Source organism: Oncorhynchus nerka, linkage group LG17, assembly GCF_034236695.1.
Source record: "Oncorhynchus nerka isolate Pitt River linkage group LG17, Oner_Uvic_2.0, whole genome shotgun sequence".
NCBI classification, from domain to species: Eukaryota; Metazoa; Chordata; class Actinopteri; order Salmoniformes; family Salmonidae; genus Oncorhynchus; species Oncorhynchus nerka.
In genome coordinates this window covers 24585758-24613154 of record NC_088412.1, presented here as the reverse complement: position 1 = coordinate 24613154, position 27397 = coordinate 24585758, and the positions used below count along the sequence as shown (strand labels likewise).

Here is a 27397-nt window from a genome sequence, read left to right as displayed (position 1 = left end):
ATTTGTCCTTAACTGACTTGCCTAGTTAAATAAAGGTTAAAAAAATCTCAGAACTATGTTTTGCACAGATAGAACCTTACAGTCCCAAGGTCTTTCCTAATTATTGCCCTATATGGCAGTGCTCAATGAGAACATCACTAAAACAACATTTCCTATTTAAGTATTACTGAACAGTTTGAGTTAATTTTTTACAGGGACTGCACATTAATCAACGTTTCAGTAAAAGTGCCGGTTTTAGCCAGCCGGCTAATTTTCAACCGCAGTCCCTGGGCAGGTTATTAAAAACAATTACAATATAGATAATAATTGAGCAGTGAGCACACACAGAGCAACATAGGACAAGCAAGACATAGCATACAGACAGAGCAACATAGGACAAGCAAGACGTAGCATACAGACAGAGCAACATAGAACAAAAAGCAGCAAGACAAAATTCATAAAAGCAACCAAGTGTTTCCACACCTCATTAGCTACAGACAACATGGAAAGCGGCAACACACAGCTAGGGACCATGTTCACAAATCTGATTGACCTTTAGCCATGTATTCATACATTTTGTGAAGGTGTGATAGGTGGTGCAGTTATGTGTGTCTGATGGCAGTGTATTCCAGACATGGGAAGCTCTCACAGAGAAAGCGGATTTACTAAAGGTGCTTTTCCTTAAGGGAACTATACAGTCACCTCTCATGGCAGACCTTGTGGATCTGCTGCCATTTGTTTGGGTTTTCTGTTTAACAAAAATACTGAGTGGAGGGGGAGCCAGACCATTTAGGATCTTGAATACAAGACATGTGTCGGTGTATTGCACAAGATTTTCCCAACTCAGGAGCTCATGTTTTCTGAGGATGTAACAGTGATGATGGCTATTGGGCTTCCTATCAAGCACTTTGAGAGCCTGTTTGTAGACAGGCTGAATAGGTCTTAATGTTGTGCAGCAAGCTTGGGCCCAACTAGCCGAGCAGTATGTTAAGTGGGGAAGTATCATAGATTTGAAGTACAGTTTTGCTACCTCTGTAGTCAAACAATTTCGTATAAATCGGAAATTAGCTAGGTTGAATCTGAATGACCTTTTTCACATGCTTTTTAAAAGAGATGTTGGAATCAAGTATGATGCCAAGGTACTTAAAATCAGATACCACCTGGAGCTTCTCCCCTGACACAGACATCTGGTTCAGTAGCATCTGTTGCCCTCTTTGTAAAGAACATGCAAACAGTTTTTTTTTTACATTGAGATGCAAACACAAGTCACAACGTAATCTCAGTTTAGAACAAATCTCTAATCCCAATGGGATTACCTGTATAAAACAAATGTAAAATCATACAATATACATGTAAAAACAATGCCAGTGCTCACCGTGGTCGTCGACAGCGTTGATGTCAGCATGGCAATGTACCAATTCCTCCACCATGCCTTCCACAGCCAGCCTGGCAGCCAGGATCAGAGGTGTGGTGCCATCATTCATCCTGGCATCCAACTCAGTGGCCCGGTTACGGATCAGGATCTGAGAGGGGAACCGTGTTAAAGGGGCAGTGCAGCCAAAAACTTTTTTTTCCCTCTGTCATGTTTTGTACACTCAGTATATATTTTACAGTGGTTTAGATGGTACAATGATTCTCTACACTATACATTTCTTGTTTTGTCACAAACTGAAATTAGGCGAACTATTCTAAATTTAGCAACCAGGATATGGCGAAACGATTTCTGAATATTGCATATTAATGATATTTCCACACTGAAGTTGTAATAACAATGAAAATGCCCTTTTATTATAAGAGCCAAAACATTTTTTTAAATATAAAAACACCTGGAATTTCAATCTGTTCAGGTGGGATAGAGCTTTTGGCCCACAGAATGACATCACAATCTGATTATTCTGACCAGACCCACCAACGGCTGCACCTATGCCCAGTAAAGTGAAATCCATAGATTAGGGCCTAAATCATTTATTTCATTGAATGATTTCCTTATATGTAACATAGTAAAATCTTTGAAATTGTTGCATGTTGCGTTTATATTTTTATTCAGTATATTTCAAGTTATTTTCCAAATAAACCCACATTAAACATACAGTGATGATTTCAAAATAACATTTAAAAGACTGCAATAAGATTTTTGAAATGGTGCCCATGTGAGCGCAGTACGAGGAATAGTTTTCAGCTGCTCCAATAGGTCTGTTTTTCTAGCCTCTCACCTGGAACACTCCCTGGGCATCGGCTGCCACAGCAGCGTGGAGAGGGGTGCGACCCATGTTGTCGTGAGCGTTGGCGTCTGCCCCAGCGTCCAGCAGCCTCTTGGCGGCGTCGGCCCGGGCGTAGCGAGCAGCCAGGTGGAGTGCCGTCTCCCCGGTGCGGTCTGTCTGGGCCATGACTGTTGCACCCTGGGTGATGAGGTCTGAGATGGCGTTGGGTCCCGGCTCATCTCCCCCGCTCTCTTCCTCCTCCTCCGCCTGCAGGCCGCAATCAGATGCACCTCCGTTTCGTAGAGAGGCCAGCATCAGGGGGGTGAAACCATCTGGAAAATATTTTTTGCAATTTGGTCAGTCAAAAAACACACAGCAATCACTTCTCAGTTAGGTATCCTTACACTTGATTGACACCAATCCTAAACTCTACCTGGTCCTTTGACATTGACATCCAGGCAGTCTGCCTCCAGATCAGTCTGTGGTGGAGTGAGAGAGATGTCAGCAGCCTTGTGGTGCTGCAGGGTCCACTCCCGTCTGTCCACTCCTCCATCCACACCCATGGGCAGCAGGGGCTTGTCCTCAGTCTGGGGGAGAGGGAGGCAAAGGAGGAGAGATTTTGAGACACTGACTCAATGCCATTATGTATACAAGGCTTTCAGATTTCAATATTTGTCCAACATTTCTACTTAAAATATCAAAGGGAGGCAAAAGTCACTTATTTCCTGGAACGACTCAGTAGCTGGTGAGCGTTCTGACCCAAAATGGCTGCCAAGAAGGGTTCCTCTTCTCGCTCTCCCTTACTTTCTTTGGCGGAGCCTCCTCTTCCATCCACCTCTGGCCTCCATCTATTATCCCTCCATCCTGGGTCTTGAAGTTCCTGCAGGGAGGAGAGGAAAAAGAGGTCAGTTTGTGGCCCAGGAGAATTACACCCCACATGACGGTACACCAGTCAAACATTTGTCTCAGTTCCATTCTGAATCATTCTGAACATACTAGAGTATGGTACAGTATAGAGGTACACATTTGTCTTTATTCCCGGTGTAGTGCAGTAATTTAATAAAACAATAAATATATATTGACCGTATGCAGGCCCTGGTCAAATGTAGTGCACTATACACGGAATAGGGTGCCATTTCAGACGCAACTTCTGTCTTTTCTCCACTCACTTCATGCCGAAGTCGTCCTGGCCCACGGGTTCTCGCCTCTTGTCATCCTTCTTGGCCAGGAAGCCATCGGGAAGCCAGACGATGCCGTGTTTGCGTTTCCTCTTGGCGGCCAGCACGCCCAGCACCAAGATGAGCAGGATGATGACGGCTGCTCCCACAGCCAGGTAGAGCAGGAAGGGGGGCTTATGGGGTTCCGTAGGGTCACCTGGTGGTGGAGGAGACATGGAACGAGTGTCCATTTGTTACCAAAGAACATGATAAGTGGGTTTAATCAGGTCTGTGATCAAAGATAATTGTGTACTGATGTAACATAACCATTAGGGTGTTTTAAAGGTGTCTCAGAAATCACACTGGGAAGAAAGGAGAGGGACTTACTGTTGACAGAGACCACAGGGTAGGGCAGCTCAGATTTCAAGTACTCAGCAGCGATGAAGGATGCAGCCAGCTCTGTGCTGGAGAAGCAGTCCATGGAGCGCTCAGAACACTTACGGTTATCGATCTCCAGGTACACCTTAGACCTGCAGCAAACACAACTTCCGTTAGTCTTACTTCCCAACATGGAAGACTATACACACACCTCATCTTATCTAGTAGAGAAAGAGAGAGAGACAGAGAAAGAGGGAGACAGACAGGATAAATACACATCTCCTTACCCGACAACCTCCTTGTCTAGCTCCCGTTTGCCTCTAAGCTTCATGGTAGAAGGCTGTCCTCCATTGGCGTCGTCGTGCTCGAGGCCGTAGTACGGATACAACATAGGTTTCTGCTGGTCGTCCATCTTGACACGGAGGTTGGTGTGCAGCAGGGTTCCCAGGGAGCGCAGGAAGCCTCTCATGTCTCCCATTAGCTCCTCAGGCTGCAGTAACACTACGATCACCAGCGTTCCGTCAGCCACCACAGCAGGGGTGTCTCCAGAGCAGTCCAGGCCGTCCCAGCCACATGCCTCCGTGTTACAGCCCTTATCACAGATCTTGTTGGCATAGTGAGCCGCACAGTACTTATCATACCTTTATACAGGACAAGGGAGAGGGTTAGGGAATTCAGAAGACTAGAAGTTCCTATGGGTTAATAAACTTTGAAATTTGAATGTAATTAATAAGACATACACACTGAGTGTACAAAACATTAAGAGCACCTGCTATTTCCATGACAGACTGACCAGGTGAATCCAGGGGAAAGATATGATCCCTTATTGATGTCACTTGTTAAATCCACTTCAATCAGTGTAGATTAAAGAGATGAAAGAGAAAATATATTTTTAACCTAAGACATGGATTGAGCATGTGTGTCATTCAGAGGGTGAATGGGCAAGACAACCAATGGAAGTGCCTTTGAACGGGATATGGTAGTAGGTGCCAGGTGCACCAGTTTGTGTCAAGAACTGCAACACTGCTGGGTTTTTCACACTCAACAATTTCCTGGGTGTATCAAGAATGGTCCACAACCCAAAGGACATCCAGTCAACTTGACAACTGTGGGAAGCATTGGAGTCAACATGGGCCAGCATCCCTGTGGAACGCTTTTAACACCTTGCAGATTCCATGCCCCGACGAATTGAGGCTGTTCTGATGGCAAAAGGGGGCGTGCAACTCAAAAATGTTCTTAAATGTTTGGTATACTCAGTGTACATGTGTATTGATGTCTTTATGTTGTTGCACATTCTTGTACCTACTTGCAGTAAGACTGTGCGCTCTCCTGACACTCGAAGCTGTCGAAGAGGCAGCCAGAGTTGTCACACTCGGGGTCACATCGGCCGTTGCGGAACAGCTCCCAGCAGGGCACCGGGGCGGTGCAGTTGACCCATGGCTGGCGCCAATGTAGAGAACAGTCCCCTCCGTCCCATTGGCACTCATGGCTGTTGCACTGCGGGTCACACACCTTATCCCCAGAATGCTGCTCACACTCTATGTAGGGGCAGGAGGCGGGGGTGCTGGTAGACGGATCGAAGATTACATTCTCACAGTGCCTGCCTGAGAAGTGGGCTGGGCAGTGACAGCTGTACTGGTAGAGTGGGTCCTTCATACAGGTGCCTCCGTTCAGACAGGGCCGGTTCTGGCAGCTGTGGACGGTCTCGCAGCGGGGCCCACTGAAGCCTGGCTGGCAACGGCAGTGCGGACGACCAACCTGAGACTCCTGGCAGTGCCCGCCGTTCTGGCAACGCAGCTTGGCACAGTTGTAGCCCTCCACCTCTCCACAGTTGAAGCCAGTGAAGCCCTGAGGGGTCGGGACAGAGTGGGCATCAGACATTTGAACAGACTGGCTAGACAGATACCTGTGGTCTCCGTTTTACATCTCTAACATGCATTACTGCAGTTGACTAGTCAGAAAGTCTGGGAGAATCTACTAAGTTCGGTATCTTCCTAGAACACTGGTGTTCTCAGTCATACCTGACCTGTGTTGTTTCACCCTCTGAAGCAAGCATGACAATAAGGAGAAGGAAGTGGTTAGTGGTTTAGAAAACAAGCCAGCAGGTCAGGGTTTCCCAAACTCGGTCCTCGGAAACCCAATGGGTGCACATTTTGGTTTTTGCCTTAACACTACATAGTTGATTCAAATTATCAAAGCTTGATGATGAGTTGATTACTTAAATCAGCTGTGTAGTACTAGGGCAAAAACCAAAATATGCACCGTGTTTGGAAACCCTGCAGTAGGAAAAAAAAAACTCACTCCATATCTACATTAAAGGTAAATACAATTTTATACAACACAATGCAATTTCTATGCAGTTGTAAATCCATTCAAAACAAAGAGAGAAAGATCAGCAAGCTGGCACATGGAGTACTTAGTAACACAGCAGTCTGGCAGTTGGAAAACAAACATCGAAAAGGGTAGAGTAACGTTATATGACTTACTGGTTGACAGATGCATGTGTATCCATGCACTGAGCTCATGTTCATGGAGCAGGTGCCACTGTTATGGCACGGCTTCGACTGGCACAGGTCCACCATGGACTCACAGCGGCGTCCTAGGACAACAGACAGACATGTCATGTTATACAGCATGAATGTGGGGTAAGCTAGGTAACTTGATACTGTCTAACATATACAGAGGGGCACTCTACCTGTGTAGCCCAAGCGACAGCGGCACTGGTAGTCATTGGTCAGCTGTACACAGTCCAGGCTGCCAGGAGACTGGCAGGGACCAGAGAGACACTCGTTGACGTCCCCCTCACAGTGTTCCCCAGCGAAGCCAGGGGGGCAGGAGCAGGTGTAGCGTCCCACCCCGTCCACACACTGGCCCCCATTCAGACAGCGAAGCTCCCAGGAGCCAGGCTTGGGAGCACAGTCGTCCACATTCACCTCACACTGAACACCTACAGAGAGGGGGAGAAGAGAGAGAGGAGAGTGAAGACCATCAGTTCAGAGGTCAGAATTATAGTTGTACATTACGCAAAACCAATAGGCCAGAAAGAGATAGATAAAGGAAGAGAATCTTCCGGTATCTGCTTACCATTAGTGCCAGGTGGGCAGGCGCAGGAAAAGCGGTTTATGAGGTTGATGCAGGTTCCTCCATGGTGACAAGGATTAGAGTGACACTCATCCACATCATATTCACAGTTCACCCCCTGGTAGCCAGCCTTGCACTGGAACAGAAAAATACATTTTTAGATGTTTCCCTGGGTGCAGTACAGTAAGTGCAATACTTAGATCCCATACGCAGACACACATTCATACACAACTTACCATACACTCATATGTGCCCTGGTAGTCCATGCAGGTGGCCCCGTTGCGGCAGGGGTTGGAAAGGCACTCATCCACCATCTCGTTACAGTAGCTGCCCGTGTAACCAGGCAAGCACTGACACTGGTGGGCATTACCCACGTTCACACAGCGACCCGAGTGCTTGCACACTAACTCCACTTGGATACCTGGCCGAGACAAACACACACAAAGACACGTTAACCAGAGACGCATTATGCGTAATATATCTTCATCAAATGGTCATTATCTTTACCTATATAAGTTTCATATTTCACTGGTGACAGAATGAAGAAATGGTACTATAGAGGCAGTTCCTGCTCACCGTTCCGAGCAGCATAGTCCTGACAGGACATGTTGGGGACATCACAGTACATGCCAGTCCACCCCACAGGACAGTGACACAACCAGGTGGTCTCTGACTGGGAACAAGACCCTCCATTTTGGCACAGTGGCTGGCTACACAGGTTCACAAAGTTCTGCAATGAGAGAAAAGTGAGTATAAAATGTTAGCATTGATTTTAAAATGAAGAACCAGGCAAGAACCATACTACAACACACTCTACCTGGCAGTTCTGTCCATTGTAGCCCACAGGGCAGGTGCAGCGGTAGGAGCCCAGGCCGTCAGTGCAGGTTCCTCCGTGCTTGCAGGGCTGAGAGTCACACTCATTCTGCTCATACTCACAGAAGGTGCCGTAGAAGCCAGGACGACAACGACACGAGAAGGTGTTGATGTCATCAACACAGGTCCCGTTATTCAGACAGGAACTAGAGGAAGGGAGAAACAAAGAGAGAAAGAGATGTAGTCAAGCATGATGAAAAGTCGAACATATGTAGGTAGATAGGAATTCCTTGTGCGTTGCAAAGGAAATTATTTTTCAATACATGTTTGATACATCTAAATGCGTCACAATACATATATCAAAAAGGAAACTCATTGAAGAATAATTCTGAGTGCGTCTCAACGTTAAACCCTTTACCATATTGACTATAGTTACAGTCCTTTTTAACCCACCTCTCAGTGCATTCTGGGATGTTGTGTTCACAGAGGATTCCATCGAAACCTGGCCGGCACACACAGACAAAGCTGTTGACGTAGTCCCGGCACACAGCTCCATTCTGACACGGCTGACTGGCACACTCGTCCACTTCTGCCTCACACCGCTCACCATCAAACCCTTGCCGGCAGTCACAGGAGAACCCACCCACTTCGTCCACACAGGAACCGCCGTTCAGACACGGGTCTGAGAGGGAGAGAGAGACGGAGGGAGAGACGCATAAAAATAAAGGATTGAGTCGGACAAGAAGTTTAAAAGACCCAGAATAGTAACTAACTACGGAGATGAGAGTGTACAAGGTGCTCATGGAGAGTACCCAATATGCAGCAGTATACGTGTTGATACAAATTAAGTAAAAAATTGAAGTAAAAGAGAAACGTGTGATAACTCACGGGGGGAGCAGTCATCGATGTTGGTCTGGCAGTTGAGACCGCTGTAGCCTGGTCGACACTTGCACACGTAGCTGCCCTGGCTGTTGATGCAACGGGCCCTGTTCTGACATGGGTTCTTCCTGCACTCATCCACATCCTCAGCGCAGCGGGGGCCTACTCACAAACATACCATTTCAATTAACATCAACGCAATGACTGAATGGTAGAACATGTCCCCCAACACACAGACACACACAAACAAACCTTTTCTCTCTTTCCATGAATTACTCACCTTGCCAGCCACTGGGACATCGACAGGTGTAAAAGGTGTAGTCTGGGGTTGGCTGACACACACCTCCCCTCTCACATGGATGAGACGCACAGGGAACCAACTCCTCCTCACAGTGTTTTCCTGTGGACGCACATAGCAATATTGGTAATATCCCAAATGGCCACGGTACAAATCAACTCAGCTCCAACAGAGGGAATGTATCCTGGATAGTACAGTAGTGTGACTGCTGTTGTTACCGGAGTATGGAGGATCACACAGGCAGCTGTAGGTGTTGACTCCATCCACACAGGTACCATGGTTCTCACACGGGCTTGATGCACACTCCTCCATGTTGAACTCGCAGTTCACACCTGAGGGGAGAGGGATGTTAACTAAAATGGTGAACAGAAATAGACGTGTATCTGTTAGGTACTGCAGTTTAATGGGATCATCTGTATATTAATAAAGGATAAATGAAACCCCGATTCAGACCTGTGAATCCGGGGCGACACTGGCAAGAGTATCCGTTGAGTCTGTCCACACAGGTGCTGCTGTACTGGCAGGGGCTGGACTGGCACTCATCCTTCTCCTGGTCACAGTGCTGCCCCACCCAGCCAGAATCACACTCACAGTTGTACCTACATAGAGACCAGGGGAGGGGTAGGAATATTATTTTACATGAAGTACGTAACTCAAGAAAGAGATAGATAGAGAGATAAGGTGAGGAGAAGCGTACCCGCTCTGCTGCTCTACACAGTCTCCGTGTACACAGGGCTGGGGGGCACAGTGGTTGGTGCCAGAGTGGCACAAGGGGCCGTGGGTGCCAGGGGGACACTGGCAGATGAAGCCGTTTACCTTGTCCACACACGTACCCCCACTCATACACGGGCTGGAATTACACTCATGGATGTCCACATCACATTTTGCACCTGTGAGACAAGGAATTCAGAAAGTAAATTAATTCACTGGAAAAAAATCAGGCTGTCATTAACATGGAAATGCTTCTGATTAGATGAGAGGGAGAAGTGTGTGTTTACCTGTGTATCCTGGAGCACAGACACACTTGTACTCATTGATCCCGTCCTGGCACTCTCCGTATTCACAGGGGTTACTGGCACAGTCGTCAACATTGAACTCACAGTTCACCCCTGGGAAGAAAACCATTTAGTCTTGAGTCTAATGTAAGAAAGGAAGGATGCATTTTGAAGTTACTTGAATAAGGCTCTCCATTACACAAGGTAGATGCAGTTCTAATGGCCTCCATCAGGGGGAGCTGTGGACTAGCTGATCATGCTTAACAGGTGTGTTCCAAAGAGAGCTGAGCGAGTGAAAGTGTGTGTGACCTAAGCTAGCTAACTGGATGGCTGACTGGCTGTATGTGTCTGTACAGCACCAGTGCTCTGGCCGCACTAATCCCCCCCAGGCCACGGCAGTGTGCTGGGCACAGCAGGGCAGAGATCAGACGACCCTTATGACTGTTCCACTCCTGTCTGAGTGCATTGTGCTGAGAGCTGCAGGAAGCCCCTTCCACACCACAGAACACAACGGAGTAGGAACTGCTGGTGTTTCAGGTTCAGAGCAGCACAGCACAGTGCTTTGGGGCTGAGAGCACCTTCTGAGCAGCAGTGTAAGTTGGGGCTACATGACACCAATGAAGTCATGGTCTACTAAAGTTTACAAACTATAGTTTGGTCATGGTCAAGACAGACCAGAGTTTCACACATAAGTGTTTTCCCTGGGACATTTTTCAGCAGCGGTGGCTAAGGTAATGGGGTTGGGGATACCCCACCAGGAGATTGTTTTGGTAGAATGACTGCGAGGCCACTTCTGGTGACAATTTAAAACGTATGAACTTAAAGGTGTGCTCTGCTGCTCCTCTCTCCCTTCTCTGTGCCCAGGGGTGTCACACTCATTTTGCAGCACGGGTCACATTCGGGTATTCACTGAGGTCCGGAAGCCCAAGAGGTCTTCAACCTTTTCTTGCCCAGGGAACCCTCCCAGGCAAACCGGCGACCCAGGGAACCCCATCATAGAATAAGTTAACAGGTCTTGTCTTATTATCAGGTGAATGATAATGGAAAGGGGAAGTGATCAACATTTAACAATTAATAGATTTGGTTGATTGTTTTGATGTCCATACATAATTGGAAGAGGAAGTGTAAACTAACAGAGCCAATAAGGTAGAAAGGTAACTAAACACATTTTCACTAAGATCAGCTATTTAGCTGGTTAATCAAAGGTTAGACATACATTTTTGCCAACACATGGCTAAGTCAGGAGAGCTTTAACCAGCAGCACTTGTTGAAAAAGCAGTGTTATAAAATGTTATTTGTCAAATACACCTAATACAGTGGGTGTAGACTTTCCTCCAGTGATCCAGTCAAATACTCCAGTGAATGTAGTAATTTGTTGAGAAAAAAAGTAATTAGAAATAAAATATATTTTCTACTGTATGTAATTACGTTTGTTTTTCTATTGTTGCTAGAGATATTTATAAAACATTTGAAATAAACACGTTTTTCACATCAACAACATTTTTTTGTTTTGTTATGCAGACCCCCATCCATTGCAGACCGCCGGTTGAATACACCTGCTCTATACATCACTTTTGGCATTTGACACTCCCTGACTGTCTAGCTTTTGTTTCGATGACTGTTAGCAAACAGGTCAGAGTGAAGGAACTATAAATGTAAGTACACTACATTACCAAACGTATGTGGACACCTGCTCATTGAACATCTCATTGGACCATTCATATGGAGTTGGTCCACCCTTTAGCTGCCCAAACAGCCTCCACTCTTCTGGGAAGGCTTTCCACTAGATGTTGGAACATTGCTGCGGGGACTTGCTTCCATTCAGCCACTAGAGCATTAATGAGGTCGGACACTGATGTTGGGCGATTAGGCCTGGCTCACAGTCGGTGTTCCAATTCAGTCCAAAGGTGTTGGGTGGGGTTGAGGTCAGGGCTCTGTGCAAGCCAATCAAGTTCTTCCACACCGATCTCAACAAACCATTTCTGTATAGACCTCGCTTTATTCATGGGAGCATTGTCATGCTGAAACAGGAAAGGGCCTTCCCCAAACTGTAGCCCCAAAGTTGGAAGCACAGAATCGAATAGAATGTCATTGTATGGTATAGCGTTAAGATGCCCCTTCACACTTTGCCCTATCGTTGTCTAATATCTTTTCACTTTTGTTTTGAATGTTCTTAATTGGAAAATGCAAAAATAAAATATTTGAAAAAAAAAAAAAAAAAAGATGCCCCTTCACGGTGCCTTCCGGGTGGCGCAGTGGTTAGGGGCGCTGCAGCTGTGCCACCAGAGACTCTGGGTTCCTGCCCAGTAACCGGCCGCAACCGCGAGGTCCATGGGGTGACCCACAATTGGCATAGAGTCGTCTGGGTTAGGGAGGGATTGGCCGGTAGGGATATCCTTGTCTCATCGCACACCAGCGACTCCTGTGGCGGGCCGTGCGCAGTGCACGCTAACCAAGGTTGCCAGGTACACAGTGTTTCCTCCGACACATTGGTGCGGCTGGCTTCCGGGTTGGATGCGCGCTGTGTTAAGAAGCAGTGCGGCTTGGTTGGGTTGTGTATTGATTGTGGAGGACACATGACTTTCAACCTTCGTCTCTCCTGAGCCCTTACGGGAGTTGTAGCGATGAGACAAGATAGTAGCTACCACGAAATTGGGGAGAAAAAAGGGGGTAAAATTCAACAACAAAAAAATGTTTTGGAACTAAGGGGCGATTACACTAAGGGGCCTAGCCCGAACCATGTAAAACAGCCATTATTCCTCATCCAACCTTTACAGTTGGCAGTAAACCCAGATTTGTCCATCGGACTGCCAGATAGTGAAGTGTGATTCATCACTCCAGACAAAATGTTTCCACTGCTCCAGAGTCCAATGGCGGCAAGCTTTACACCACTCTGGCTGACGCTTGGCATTGTGCATGGTGATCTTAGGCAAGTGTGCGGCCATGGAAACCCATTTCATGAAACTCCTGACGAACAGTTCTTATGCTGACGTTGCAGTTTGGAACAGTTTGGACAGACAATTTCTACGTGAGCTTGTGTGGCCTACCACTTCGCAGTTGAGTAGTTGTTGCTCCTAGACATTTCCACTTCACAAGAACAGCACTTAAAGTTGACCGGGGCAGCTCTTGCAGGGCAAAAATTTGATGAGCTGACTTGTTTGGAAGGTGGCATCCTATAACATGCCACATTGAAAGTCACTGAGCTCTCCAGTAAGGCCATTCTTGTACCAATGTTTGTCTTTGGAGATGGCATAGCTGTGTGTTAGATTTTATACACCTGTCAGCAATGGGTGTCACTGAAATAGCCAAATCCACTAATTTTAAGGGGTGTCCACATACTTTTGTATATAGTCATTTCATTCGAGATCGTTTCCCCCCTATTATTTTACTTAATATTTTTGGGAGAGGCAATGGTTTAGCAGATGTAAGTTTATTTTTCTGTTTGTCCAAACATTCTCTTGTTGCTTTCCTCTTATTACAAAGTTTTTGTTCAATAAAATGAAAATAGTCCACCCCTTCTCTGTCTCTGCTCACCCGAGGTGCCAGGCAGACAGTTGCACTGGTACTTGTTGACCAGGTCGATGCAGCGTCCGCGGTTCTGGCAGGGGTTGCTGTGGCACTCCATGAACTGGACGTTGCAGATAGAGCCTGTGTAGCCCGGGTCACAGTCACAGGAGAAGGTTGCGATGCCGTCACGACAAACCCCGTGGTGACAGGGCTCTGGGTCACAGTCATCTATGTTCTCATTACACAACGGCCCCGAGAAGCCTGGCGAGAGAAACCAAACATTGAGTAACAGTTAAAGATTCCCTGTATTAATGCTTTAGTTTAGACATCATGTTTAAAAATGGGAGAAAGGTACGTTAATTAAAGTTGAGATAGTGAAGGCGGTCTAGTACCTTCAGCACATTCACACTCGTAGCCGTTGGGACGGTCGATACACTTCGCCCCGTTGAGACATGGTGTGCTGGAACACTCGTCAATGTCGATCTGACACATCTCCCCACTGAATCCTAAAGGCCAGGGACGGAACCCAGCTTCAAATACTGTAGATACAAACCTTCTGAAACACTATGACAAATGAATTTGATTAGAAAAAGGCAGACGAACCTAGAGGGCACTGGCAGACGTAGCGTTTCACTTGATCCAGACAGGTCCCTTGGTTCAGACATGGAGAACTGGCACACTCGTTGATGTCAATCTCACAGTGTGTTCCCTCAAATCCTTGAAACAGAGAGAGAATATTACACAACAGTACTGTGTGTGTGTAATTATAAAGAGATAGGGAATCACTGATCACACACACCTTCCATACAGATGCAGCTGTAGTCTCCTATGCGGTCCAGACAGGTGCCGTCATTCTGGCAGGGGCTGGACGCACACTCATTGATGTCTGTCTCACAGCGCGGCCCACCATAACCTCTCGCACAGTTACATGTGAACGAGCCATCTGTGTTCACACACGATCCTCCATGCTCACAGGGATTTGGACCTGAGGGGAAGCCTGAGAGAGGTTAGATACACATAACTATAAAGGAGTAACGAAAGTACCAAAGGGAAAGGAAGGATTTTTCTTAAAGAATAAGTCAAATTACAAAAGCACTCTAGGTATCATGTGTTCTGATCTGTCCCTCCTCACCTATGATGCACTCATTGATGTCGTCATTGCAGGTGCTTCCTATGTAGCCTGGGGCGCAGTTGCAGTTGAACATGCCGTTGATGGGGTTGGTGTCGCACTGCGCCCCGTCCCGGCACGGGCTACTAATGCAGGCATCGTTCACGTGGCAGAGCAAACCTGGTAGGGAATACTCAACAGTCAGTCAGCCTGTGTGTTTTCTGTGCTTATAGATAAACCCTGGGGATTAATACACTTTGTTTCTATTTATCCATCAGTCTGTCCATAAGAGATATCTGTATATATCTATACTATAGACAGGCTTTGTCCCACACCTGTTTTTCCATAAGGGCAGACACAAAGGAAGGATGCCACACGGTCAATACAGGTGGAGCCATTGGTGCAGGCAGCCGTAGCACAGTCATCTATGTTCTCAGAGCAGTCCAGGCCACTCCAGCCGTTGACACATACACAGGTGTAGCTGCCCTGGATGTTGCTGCAGGTCCCCCCGTTCTGACATGTGTTGGGCTGCAGGCGACACTCATCCACATCCTCAGTACAGAACTGACCTGTAGGGGGAAAACAGTTGAACTTTAGAGAAGGAAAAAAACCTCCCCCAATTTGGACACAGAGAGAAACCACAGACAAACAAAGAAACACAGACACTGAACGAAAAACTGAAACAAAGAAGTAAAGCCAACCAGACAGACACAAAACCATGGACTATTCTTTATCCTTACCAGTCCATTCTGGGGGGCATTGGCAGTTGTAAGTATTGACACCGTCCATGCAGGTCCCTCCATTTCGGCATTGATGGTCGGGGCAGTCGTCAATGTTGTTCTCACAGTTAGTACCATTGAAGCCTGCGATGAGAGAGACAAAGACAGATATGATACTTAGGCTAATTACACTACATGAAAGCCGAACCATGAAAAACAGCCACAGACCATTTTTCCTCCTCCACTAAACTTTACAGTTGGCACCAATGTTCCCTCTTAGCTGCAGGCTGGGACACTGTGAAGTCCATGGAGAACAAGAGCACCTCCTCCCAGCTGCCCACTGCACTGAGGCTAGGTGACATGGTCACCACCGATAAATCCATGATTTTCGAAAACTTCAACAAGCATTTCTCAATGGCTGGCCATGCCTTCCTCCTGGCTACTCCAACCTCGGCCAGCAGCCCCCCGCAGCTCCTCGCGCCCAAGCCTCTCCAGGTTCTCCTTTACCCAGATCCAGATAGCAGATGTTCTGAAAGAACTGCAAAACCTGGACACCCTGGACCCAAACTGCTACAGACCTATATCCATCCTGCCCTGCCTATCTAAGGTCTTCGAAAGCCAAGTCAACAAACAGGTCACTGACCATCTCGAATCCCACCGTACCTTCTCCGCTGTGCAATCTGGTTTCCGAGCCGGTCACGGGTGCACCTCAGCCACGCTCAAGGTACTAAACGATATCATAACCGCCATCGATAAAAGACAGTACTGTGCAGCCGTCTTCATCGTCCTTGCCAAGGCTTTCGACTCTGTCAATCACCATATTCTTATCGGCAGACTCAGTAGCCTCGGTTTTTCTGGTGACTGCCTTGCCTGGTTCACCAACTACTTTGCAGACAGAGTTCAGTGTGTCAAATCAGAGGGCATGTCCGGTCCTCTGGCAGTCTCTATGGGGGTGCCACAGGGTTCAATTCTCGGGCCGACTCTTTTCTCTGTATATATCAATGATGTTGGTCTTGCTGTGGGCGATTCCCTGATCCACCTCTACGCAGACGACACCATTCTGTATACTTCCGGCCCGTCCTTGGACACTGTGCTATCTAACCTCCAAACGAGCTTCAATGCCATACAACACTCCTTCCGTGGCCTCCAACTGCTCTTAAACGCTAGTAAAACCAAATGCATGCTTTTCAACCGTTCGCTGCCTGCACCCGCACGCCCGACTAGCATCACCACCCTGGATGTTTCCGACCTAGAATATGTGGACATCTATAAGTACCTAGGTGTCTGGCTAGACTGTAAACTCTCCTTCCAGACTCATATCAAACATCTCCAATCTAAAATCAAATCTAGAGTCGGCTTTCTATTCCGCAACAAAGCCTCCTTCACTCACGCCGCCAAACTTACCCTAGTAAAACTGACTATCCTACCGATCCTCGACTTCGGCGATGTCATCTACAAAATAGCTTCCAACACTCTACTCAGCAAACTGGATGCAGTTCATCACAGTGCCATCCGTTTTGTTACTAAAGCACCTTATACCACCCACCACTGCGACCTGTATGCTCTAGTCGGCTGGCCCTCGCTACATATTCGTCGCCAGACCCACTGGCTCCAGGTCATCTACAAGTCCATGCTAGGTAAAGCTCCGCCTTATCTCAGTTCACTGGTCACGATGGCAACACCCACCCGTAGCATGCGCTCCAGCAGGTGTATCTCACTGATCATCCCTAAAGCGAACACCTCATTTGGCCGCCTTTCGTTCCAGTTCTCTGCTGCCTGTGACTGGAACGAATTGCAAAAATCGCTGAAGTTGGAGTCTTTTATCTCCCTCACCAACTTCAAACATCTGCTATCTGAGCAGCTAACCGATCGCTGCAGCTGTACATAGTCTATCGGTAAATAGCACACACAATTTTACCTACCTCTTCCCCATACTGTTTATATTTATTTACTTTTCTGCTCTTTTGCACACCAATATCTCTACCTGTACATGAGACCATCTGATCATTTATCACTCCAGTGTTAATCTGCAAAATTGTAATTATTCGCCTACCTCCTCATGCCTTTTGCACACAATGTATATAGACTCTCTTTTTTTTCTACTGTGTTATTGACTTGTTAATTGTTTACTCCATGTGTAACTCTGTGTTGTCTGTTCACACTGCTATGCTTTATCTTGGCCAGGTCGCAGTTGCAAATGAGAACTTGTTCTCAACTAGCCTACCTGGTTAAATAAAAGGTGAAAAAATATATATATAAAAAAATAAAAAGGCACGCAGTAGTTCCGAGACTGCCGCACAACTCCCCTGGGACTGCCGAATATCAGCCCACGGAGAGAAGCATGAGATTGACCTTCACTCAACTTTCTAGAGTAGTGGTCAACAACCATTTCTGTAAATAACCCAACGATAAAGCCTTGTGCACTCTAGACCTACCTCTCGCCAATCGGATTGCTCAGATTACCATGTCTGCAGTAATGTAGCAGGCATAAGAAATCTACAGCAAAGTTGATACTGTGAGATTTCAAAATGTTTAAAACCATGACTAGAGAGAAACTGTCAACGAATACAGCAAAGAGCTGCTGTTTTTTATGCCTTCATGTTTAAGTTCTTACTGAGCACTGTCAACTAGAGGTGGACCAATTAATTAGGGCTGATTCAAGTTTCCATAACAAAATCGGTAATCAACATTTTTGGATGCCGATTACATTGCACTCCACGAGGAGACTGCGTGGCAGGCTGACCACCTGTTACCCGAGTGGAGCAAGGAGCCAAGGTAAGTTGCTAGCTAGCATTAAACTTATCTTATAAAAAACAATCAATCTTCACATAATCACGAGTTAAACACACATGGTTGATATTACTAGTTTATCTAGCGTGTCCTGCGTTGCATATAATCGATGCGGTGCCTGTTAATTTATCATCGAATCACAGCCTACTTCGCCAAACGGGTGATGATTTAACAAGCGCATTCATGAAAAAAAGCACTGCCGTTGCACCAATGTACCTAACCATAAACATCAATGCCTTTCTTAAAATCAATACACAAGTTTATTTTTTTAAACCGGCATATTTGGTTAAAAGAAATGTGTTAGCAGGCATTAACTAACATTAAACATTAATTAATATTAACTAGGGAAATCTTGTCACTCCTCTTCCGTTCTGTGCAAGCAGAGTCAGGGTATATGCAGCAGTTTGGGCCACCTGGCTCGTTGCGAACTGTGTGAAGACCATTTCTTTATTTAGTTTGCCAGAATTTGAGGGATTCCACCCTTTCGATAAATGATAGGTTTCCAGATTTGACCATATTAATGACCCAAGGCTCATATTTCTGTGTGTTTATTATATTATAATTAAGTCTATGATTTGATATTTGAGAGTGCAGTCTGACTGAGCAGTGGTAGACAGCAGCAGGCTCGTAAGCATTCATTCAAACAGCACTTTACTGCGTTTGCCAGCAGCTCTTCACAATGCTTGAAGCACAGCTCTGTTTATGACTTCTAGCCTATCAACTCCCGAGATTAAGCAGGCAATATTATAGCGCCTATAAGAACATCCAATAGTCAAAGGTATACGAAATACAAATGGTATAGAGAGAAATAGTCCTACAATAACTACAACCTAAAACTTGTTCTGAGCAAGGAACTTAAAAGTTAGATTTTTTACATGGCACATATTGCACTTACTTTCTTCTCCAACACTTTGTTTTTGCATTATTTAATGTTTATGTTTCATTATTTATTTGAGACTAAATTGATTTTATTTATGTATTATATTAAGTTAATATAAAAGTGTTCATTCAGTATTGTTTTAATTGTCATTATATATAAAAAATTGTCCGGTTAACCGGTATCGTCTTTTTTGGTCCTCAAATAATCGGTATCGGCGCTGAAAAATCATAATCAGTCGACCTCTACTGTCAACACTTTGTATTCAACACTTTTATAAGCCAAAAAATGCACATTCTTCCTATTTCCACTCAGCGCTACAACAAGCACTGCAGCAGTAATGAAGGAGTATGAAAGTGTAAATCGATAGGCTTGCATTCTAGTTGTTATTAGCAGCGTGGGTCTTTTTTCATCTTTAGGAATATTTCAATTTCTTTGTTCATAGAAGTACCATGAACTTGTCCATGCAGAAATAATGAGGTGTGACTGGAGTTGTCATCATCCGCTGGAGGATGGTGTCCCTTTTTGGTGAGAGTCAGTGGAGGAAAGAGAGAGGAGACTGACTGACCATCAGATGCAGGCATCATCAGCCCAGTAAAATGAAAAGCAAATGATTTAAAACGCTCCCTCAGTTGTGCCTCACAAGTAATACAACAACGTATTTATTACTAGTGTGATCATATAGAATACCTCAAATTTTTAAATATATATATTTTTAAATGGTCCGTACAGGGCAATTCAAGCAAAGCCAGTATGCAGTGATAATGTATTGGATCTATAGCCTACTGCACAAACATCTGTGTCCATATGAATAACCCCTATGATGTAACTGGAATGATGAGATAGATGTTCTTCTTTTATGTTTTTGTTTTATTATTTCACTGCCATACTGTGTTCAATCTTGTCTAGCCATCTTGTCTCAAGAGGACCACAATGGAAATTAGTCCCAGACTTTATTGTGTGTTATCCTCAATGACTTTATTCATGTGCATGTATGGCTTTTAAGTTTCGTGTGCTTGTTTTTTTTTTTTAAATGGTCGAATTAATAAACTAAAAACACATTTCCACTGCTCCAGAGTCCAACAGCAGCGAGCCTTACACATCTCCAGCCGACACTTGCCATTGCGCATGGTGCTCTTAGGCTTGTGTGCGGCTGCTCAGCCATGGAAACCCATTTCATGAAGCTCCTGACGAACAGTTCTTACACTGACGTTGCTTCCAGAGGCAGTTTGGAACTCGGTAGTGAGTGTTGCAACCAAGGACAGAGGAATTTTACGCGCTCCGCACTTCAGCACTCGCTGGTCCCGTTCTGTGAGCTTGTGTGGCCTACCACTTCTCGGCTGAGCAGATGTTGCTCCTAGACATTTCAATTTCACAATAACAGTACTTGTTGCCTGGGGCAGCTCCAGCAGGGCAGAAATTTTACAAACTGACTTGCTGGAAAGGTAGCATCCTATGACGGTGCCACATTGAAAGTCACTGAGCTCTTCAGTACGGGCCATTCTACTGCCAATGTTTGTCTATGGAGATTGCATGGCGGTGTGCTCAATTTTATACACCTGTCAGCAATGGGCGAATCCACAAATTTGAAAGGGTCTCCACATACTTTTGTATATATAGTGTATTTCACTACTATCAATCTTGCTGGCAATCTGTCATATAATGTATCATTTACATAGTGATGACAAGTTATATTGTAAACAGATAACATGAGCTAGGGTTGACAGTTGATTGTTGTGCCCACAAAGAGCCATTGGGAACAGTAGAGATTTAATACATAGTGTCTAGTGTTATAGCGCCAGTAGGATTCTAGTGTTTGGACCTCAAACATTGATTGCAACAAGCTGCATTCATACAGGCCTCTCACTAGGCCTTTCTCCATCTTTCTTTCTTTCTTTCCCTCCCTCTCTCTCTTACCTGGCAGGCAGTGGCACCAGTAGCTGGTCTCAGAGGTTGGGCGACACGTGCCCCCGTTGAGGCAGGGCGAGGGGGAGCAGGGGATGTAGGGGGTCTCACATTGGCGGCCAGTGAACCCGGGGGCGCAGTTACACCTGTAAGAGCCGGGGGTGTTGACACACGCCCCTTGGTTCTGACACACCGGGGCAGAAGCAGCACACTCGTCAGTGTCGTTGAGGCAGCGAGGACCCCAGTAACCTGGAGGACAGGTACAGCTGAACTTGCCCCCAGACAGAGAGCTGCAGGTGCCTCCATTAGCACAGGGTCCTGACAGACATCTGTCCTCACGATTACAGCGCATGCCTGGACACACAGGGAGAGAGGCAGTGGAAAAAGAGATGAGTGAGCCGAGGTTATATAACAGAGAAATAGGAAATAATGGGGAAGGGGATACCTAGTCAGTTGCTCAACTAAATCAGAGGTGTAGGGGGCTGCCTTAATCGACGTCCACGTTATCGGTGCCTGGGGAGCAGGCAAACGCTCTTAACAGCTAGGCTACAGTGCCTCATGTCCTTGGTTACTTATCATGGCCATAACATACAAAACAGACTTCTGATCAATGCAAAAGCTAAGGACTGTCCTGAATACATGCACCAAACAAATGACAACATAGTGGAAAGAATGGATTTGGACTAGTGAACTGCACAGCACTTAGCACGTATCAGGAGCGCTTGTACAGTGTTAAGCAACAGTTTGAGTCAGAGAGAAGCTGACCTGTCCATCCGTGGGCACACTGGCACTTGTACTTGTCGAGGGAGAGCAGGGTGCAGACTCCTTGGTTGGCACATGGGTTGTTGGGGTAGCAGGTGGAGTTCTGGGGGGTCTGGCAGTGCTGCCCAGTGTAGCCCAGGGGACAGGAGCAGGTAGGGCTGCCCGGGATGCCCGACACAGCCACAGAGCAATTCCCCCCATTCAGACAGTAACCAGGGTGACACGGGTCTTTGTGATGGCAGTAATCACCCAGGAAACCTGCGGCACACCTATAGACAAAGGACAATAAAAGTTGTCTCATCAATACATCACAGACAGGACATTACACTATAAACACTATAAAGAGGCACAGGAGCAGCAATAGTGGACAACAGTACAAATCAGTCATAGCGTAAGAATCTTACAGCGAGCTCCAAATGTATTGGGACAGTGACACACTTGTTGTTGTTTTGACTCTGTACTCCAGCACTTAGTCATTGTATCATTTCAAATCTTATGAGGTTAAAGTACAGACTGTCAGCTTTAATTTGAGGGTATAACCATCCATATTGGGTGAATCGTTTAGAAATTGTCCCCACATTTTAAGTTACCAAAAGTATTGGGACAAATTCACTGATACGTGTATTAAAGTAGTCAAAGTTGGTCCCATAGTCATAGCACGCAATGATTACATCAAGCGTGTGACTCTGCAAACTTGTTGGATGCATTTGTCATTTGTTTTGGTGTTTTGGATTATTTTGTGCGGGGTAAATATTTAAAAGCAGAAGGATGCGACGAGGTGGTGTTAGATGGAAGTGGCAATTTACCACATGTGGACTCCAATGAAGTTGTAGAAACATCAAGGACGATCGATGGAAACAGGACGCACCGGAGCTCAATTTTGAGTCTCAGCAAAATGCGGGGGGCTATGTTCAAAAAGTGCTGTAATTTCTAAACGGTACCCTAAAATGAAAGCTGACAGTCTGCACTTTAGCCTCAGTCATTGTATCATTTCAAATCCAACGTGCTTGAGTACAGAGCCAAAACAACAATAAAATTGTCACTGTCCCAATACTTCTGGAGCTCATTAAGTCAGAGAGGGTATGTGGGATAATGTAATGAATACAGGGAAAATACTACACTGAACAAAAATAAAGGCAACATGCAACAATTTCAAAGACTGAGGTACAGTTAACTTAAGGAAATCAGTCAACTGAAATACATTCCTTAGGCCCTAATCTATGGATTTCACATGACTGGGAATACAGAGTTGATCATGCTGTTGATTGTGGCCTGTGGAATGTTGTCCCACTCCTCTTTAATGGCTGTGTAAAGTTGCTGGATATTGGCGGGAACAGGAACACGCTGTCGTACACATCGATCCAGTGCATCCCAAACATGCTCAATGGGTATCAGGTGAATATACAGGCCAATATACATAGCGGGTGAATATACAGGCCATGGAAGAACTGGGACATTTTCAGCTTCCAGGAATTGTGTACAGAGCCTTGAGACATGGGTCCATGAGACATGGGTCCATGCATCATCATGCTGAAACATGAGACAGCGGCGGCAAAGGAATGGGACAACAATGCGCCTCAGGATCTCGTCATAGTATTTTCTGTGCATTCAAATTGCCATAGATAAAATGCAATTGTGTTTGTTTTCCATATCTAATGCCTGCCCATACCATAACCCCACCATCTGCCCGGTACAGTTGAAACCGGGATTCATCCGTGAAGAGCACATTTCTCCAGCATGCCAGCATTTGTGAGCAAGAAGCCGGATGTGGAGGTCCTGGGCTGGCGTGGTTACACATGGTCTGTGTTTGTAAGGCACGTTGGAAATACTGCCAAATTCTAAATCGACATTGGAGGTGGCTTATGGTAGAGAATTTAACATTCAATTCTCTGGCAACAGTTCTCGTTGACATTCCTGCGGTCAGCATGACAACTGCACAATCCCTCAAAACTTGAGACATTTGTGGCATGTTGTTGTGTGACAAAACATTTGAGTGGCCTTTTGTTGTCCCCCAGCACAAAGTGCACCTGAGAGAAATACGTTTTTTGTACATATGGAACATTTCTGTGATCTTTTATTTCAGCTCATGAAACATGGGACCAACACTTTACATGTTGCGTTTATATTTTTGTTCAGAATAGTTGGACTATTCATGTTCATGTCACTGGAGCTACTGTACATCATTTGAATAGAGCTGAGCAGCAGAAAGGGTGACAGCAAGGTAAAGTTTAAAAAAAAAAAAAATTTATGCAGAAGGATGCAACTATGTGGTGTTAAGACGGAAGTTGGCCAAGTGGCAAAAACAAAAAACAAGAACAATCTTATGTGAAGTTTCACAAATACTTGTAAACATAAAAACAAGGACATAAGGCCAGCTCACCATCGCTAGATAGTCACAAGACATAGAGAAAAGAACAGAAAAAGAAATGCCCTATGTAAAGTGATTTAACGACATGACTAACAGCAGAGTGGAAATTACAATATTGCACAAAAGGACAAATGAAAACCCCCACTCTGCCCCATACTTTCACTGTTTCTTCACTTCTTGACATGTCCCTCTCAGTTTGACATTGTCATTTTGTACTGTAGTCAGCTCGAAGTCTGTGTATATTTTGTATTGTCTATTTTCTTAAGTTCTGTCTACTGGTTGTGGTCACAGACCGATCGAGGTTGAAGCATGATCAGTGGTCACGCTGCTCTAGACAGACATGGTCTCAGGGCTCTAATGCTTCTCAGCACACCGGAGTGTGTGTCTGGCACACTGCCAATACACTATCTAGAGTAAACTGCTGACTATCAGATATAGGTCTTCACACCTGCCTCCCTGAAGGGGCTCAGCGTAGGCGGATGGTGACATCTTAATTGGGGAGGACAGTCTCATAGTAATGGCTGGAACGGAATAAATTCCATTCACTGACACACGTCCCCCCTCCCTCCCTCCCCCTCCCCACACACACACACACAATTTTCTCAAAAAGGAATACATTTTTATTTCACAGATCATTGAATGACAACCGGGAATAATTTTTATCTTTTGAAATGGAGATGGGAATCATTTTTAAATGTAGTCTCACATGTACTATATATATTCTGCACTACACCCAAACACAGCTTGAAAATATTAGGTTGAGAGAGCATGGGAAACTCTGGCTGTCATGATTCATGACAGTGAGAATTCCAGAGTAGATCGATTGAAAGTGTATAAGTGTAACCCTAATATTTATCACACCGTCCCAGGCTTCAGAGGATTCACATACCTGTTTTATTTAACATGCTTGTTTCACACACACACAAACAACCTTAAAAAAACAGATCTTCAAAGAGCTGTAACACAGACCTCCTCACCTCTCTCCGATTGGACATGCTCCACAGGCATGACTAGGCTACTTCCCTATAATACCTTCTCATCCCTGTCAGCACTCCTCTCCTCGTCTTTGGTTACACTATGCCCTCACACACAACTAAGCACAGCCTGTCAATGATATCACAACAATATGTGCTACCCTGGGAATTTACACTCCCCTCTACTCTACTCCAAGGCAACCTCTCAACCCTCTGAAAGAATGATGACATGGCCCCTGACATAGATCACATTAGCAGCCTGTCAAATAAAGCTGACCATGTCCATGTAGGTAATCGTTTTATATTTCAGAAGACCTATAATGTATGAGTAAAGGGGAACATGATATTTAACAAAAAATACAATCTCTTCAATTCAACTGTGTTGAAAGAAAAAATGACATAAGTTTGATTTCATTTAATTGGGTTTATCATTTCTGTTGACATGAAGAAATGTCTTGTCCTTCAGCTTTGTATGCTCTATTTAATATAATATTGCCCCTAACCAAAATCACCCTACAGCTAAAGAACAAGGCTGTGAATGACACACAGCATTATTATTCCCAGGGAGGTTCTAGGTGAAAACAGGAGAGGACCTAATATGACTTATAAGACAACAAACCATGTTGGCCTGTGTAGTCTGTTTGCTGCAATGTGCTGAAGCATGTTGAAAGAAACTAATAAAAAACATTAACAAAAAAAGAAATTGGACAAAGCAGTGCACAAGGCCCTACAGTCAAATACAGTCCAGACTGCTCCTCACCACCCAGTAGTCACCACTCAGTAGTCAGCTCTACACTCAGGAAGAACTCAGTGGCTCTGCAGCCAAACTCATCTATAGGATTCTTTGTTATCCTCCGTGTGGGATTTTTCATTCCCTGTCCTTCTCTAAGTGCAGTTCGCAGCAGCTTTCCTCTCCCTCCCTTCTCGGGGTGTCAGGTTTCTACAGCTGGATCACATTAGAGAGCCCCGGTCCCTTCAATGCACCTCCTCTCCCTCGGCTCTCTGATTGCTGACCTCTCCCTGTCCTGTCAATGGGGGCGTGGGTTAGGGCTTGGGGATTGCCTCTCCAACTCTCTCATGGACCCCCGCATGCTCACTGATGCCTAAACTCCATCATTGGTACTCTACCCTGCACGTTAGAGACTACTGTCCTATGCAGTGCTTTTGGGAAGTATACAGACCCCATTACCTTTTCCACATTTTGTTACATTACAGCCTTATTCTAAAATGTATTTTAAAAATCCTCATCAATTTACAAACAATACTCCACAATGACAAAGTGAAAACAGGTGAAGAAATTTTTGCAAATGTATTCAACATAACTGAAATACCTTCCTTAAGTATTCAGACCCTTTGCTATGACACTCAAAATTGAGCTCAGGTGCATCCTGTTCCCCTTGATCATCCTTGAGATGTTTCTAAAAACTTGATTGGAGTCCACCTGTGGTAAATTCAATTGACAGTGCATGTCAGAGTAAAAACCAAGAGATCAAAGGAATTGTCAGTAGAGCTCCAATAGACAGGATTGTGTCGAGGCACAGAACTGGGGAAGGGTACCAAAACATTTCTGCAGCATTGAAGGTCATCAAGAATGCAGTGGCCTACATCATTCTTAAATGGAAGTGTGGAAATGGAGGAAACCAGGCACCATCCTTATGGGGAAGCATGGTGGTGGCAGCATCATGCTGTGGGCATGTTTTTCAGAGGCAGTGACTGGGAGACTAGTCAGGATCGAGGGAAAGATTAACGGAGCAAAGTACTGAGAGATCTTTGACGAAAACCTGCTCCAGAGCACTCAGGACCTCAGACTGGGGTGAAGGTTCACCTTCCAACAGGACAATGACCCTAAGCACACCAAGACAATGCAGCAGTGGCTTCAGGACAAGTCTCTGAATGTCCTTGAGTGGCCCAGCCAGAGCCCGGAATTGAACCTGATCGTACATCTCTGGAAAGACCTGAAAATAGCTGTGCAGCAACTCTCACCATCCAACCTGAGGGAGCTTGAGAGGATCTGCAGAGAAGAATGGGAGAAACTCCCCAAATACAGGTGTGCCAAGCTTGTAGTGTCATACCCAAAAAGACTCGAGGCTATAATCTCTGCCAAAGGTGCTTCAACAAAGTACTGAGTAAAGGGTCTGAATACCTTTGTAAAATGTGATATTTGTTTTTTAAAAGCCTGTTTTTGCTTTATCATTATGGGTTATTGTGTGTAGATTGATGAGGGGGAAAAAACAATTTAATCCATTTAGAATATGCTGTAACATAACAAAATGTGGAAAAAGTAAAGCGGTCCGAAAACTTTCCGAATGCACTGACCACTGGTCAATTTAATAATGTTTACATCCGGTTTTACCCACTTGATATGCATGTACTGTATTCTAGTCATGGCCATCCTATACAACTACTGCTGTACACACCTTTTCTATTCATATACTGTCCATATATTCTGATACGTCCAATTTCTTGCTCTTTTGATATATTTTTTTACTGTCATTGTATTGCTAGAAATTTCAGCACTGTGAGAGCTAGAAACAGAAGCATTTCGCTGCACCGGTGATAACATCTGCAAATCTGTGACCAATAACATTTGATTGGATGTAGGGCTG

The 27397-nt window shown here is 45.3% G+C and overlaps 1 protein-coding gene across 1 annotated transcript in view; it reads right to left on the bottom strand.

Annotated features, from left to right (window-relative positions):
* Nucleotides 1-27397, bottom strand: part of LOC115144946 (neurogenic locus notch homolog protein 2-like) — a 62102-nt gene that overhangs the window by 7257 nt on the left and 27448 nt on the right. Inside the window, exons 3-32 of the mRNA XM_029686104.2 lie at nt 21453-21718; nt 20700-21041; nt 15137-15259; nt 14732-14965; nt 14421-14576; nt 14088-14285; nt 13892-14005; nt 13681-13794; nt 13316-13549; nt 9785-9895; nt 9484-9676; nt 9240-9385; nt 9005-9118; nt 8769-8888; nt 8498-8650; nt 8063-8291; nt 7614-7815; nt 7373-7526; nt 7033-7217; nt 6800-6932; nt 6411-6662; nt 6202-6314; nt 5022-5563; nt 4003-4356; nt 3725-3867; nt 3350-3554; nt 2985-3060; nt 2614-2767; nt 2193-2512; nt 1355-1502 (exon numbers count right to left, since the gene is read on the bottom strand). Of these exons, the coding sequence (XP_029541964.1) occupies nt 1355-1502; nt 2193-2512; nt 2614-2767; nt 2985-3060; nt 3350-3554; nt 3725-3867; nt 4003-4356; nt 5022-5563; nt 6202-6314; nt 6411-6662; nt 6800-6932; nt 7033-7217; nt 7373-7526; nt 7614-7815; nt 8063-8291; nt 8498-8650; nt 8769-8888; nt 9005-9118; nt 9240-9385; nt 9484-9676; nt 9785-9895; nt 13316-13549; nt 13681-13794; nt 13892-14005; nt 14088-14285; nt 14421-14576; nt 14732-14965; nt 15137-15259; nt 20700-21041; nt 21453-21718 (5828 nt within the window). The remainder of the gene's footprint in view (nt 1-1354; nt 1503-2192; nt 2513-2613; nt 2768-2984; nt 3061-3349; nt 3555-3724; nt 3868-4002; nt 4357-5021; nt 5564-6201; nt 6315-6410; nt 6663-6799; nt 6933-7032; nt 7218-7372; nt 7527-7613; nt 7816-8062; nt 8292-8497; nt 8651-8768; nt 8889-9004; nt 9119-9239; nt 9386-9483; nt 9677-9784; nt 9896-13315; nt 13550-13680; nt 13795-13891; nt 14006-14087; nt 14286-14420; nt 14577-14731; nt 14966-15136; nt 15260-20699; nt 21042-21452; nt 21719-27397) is intronic.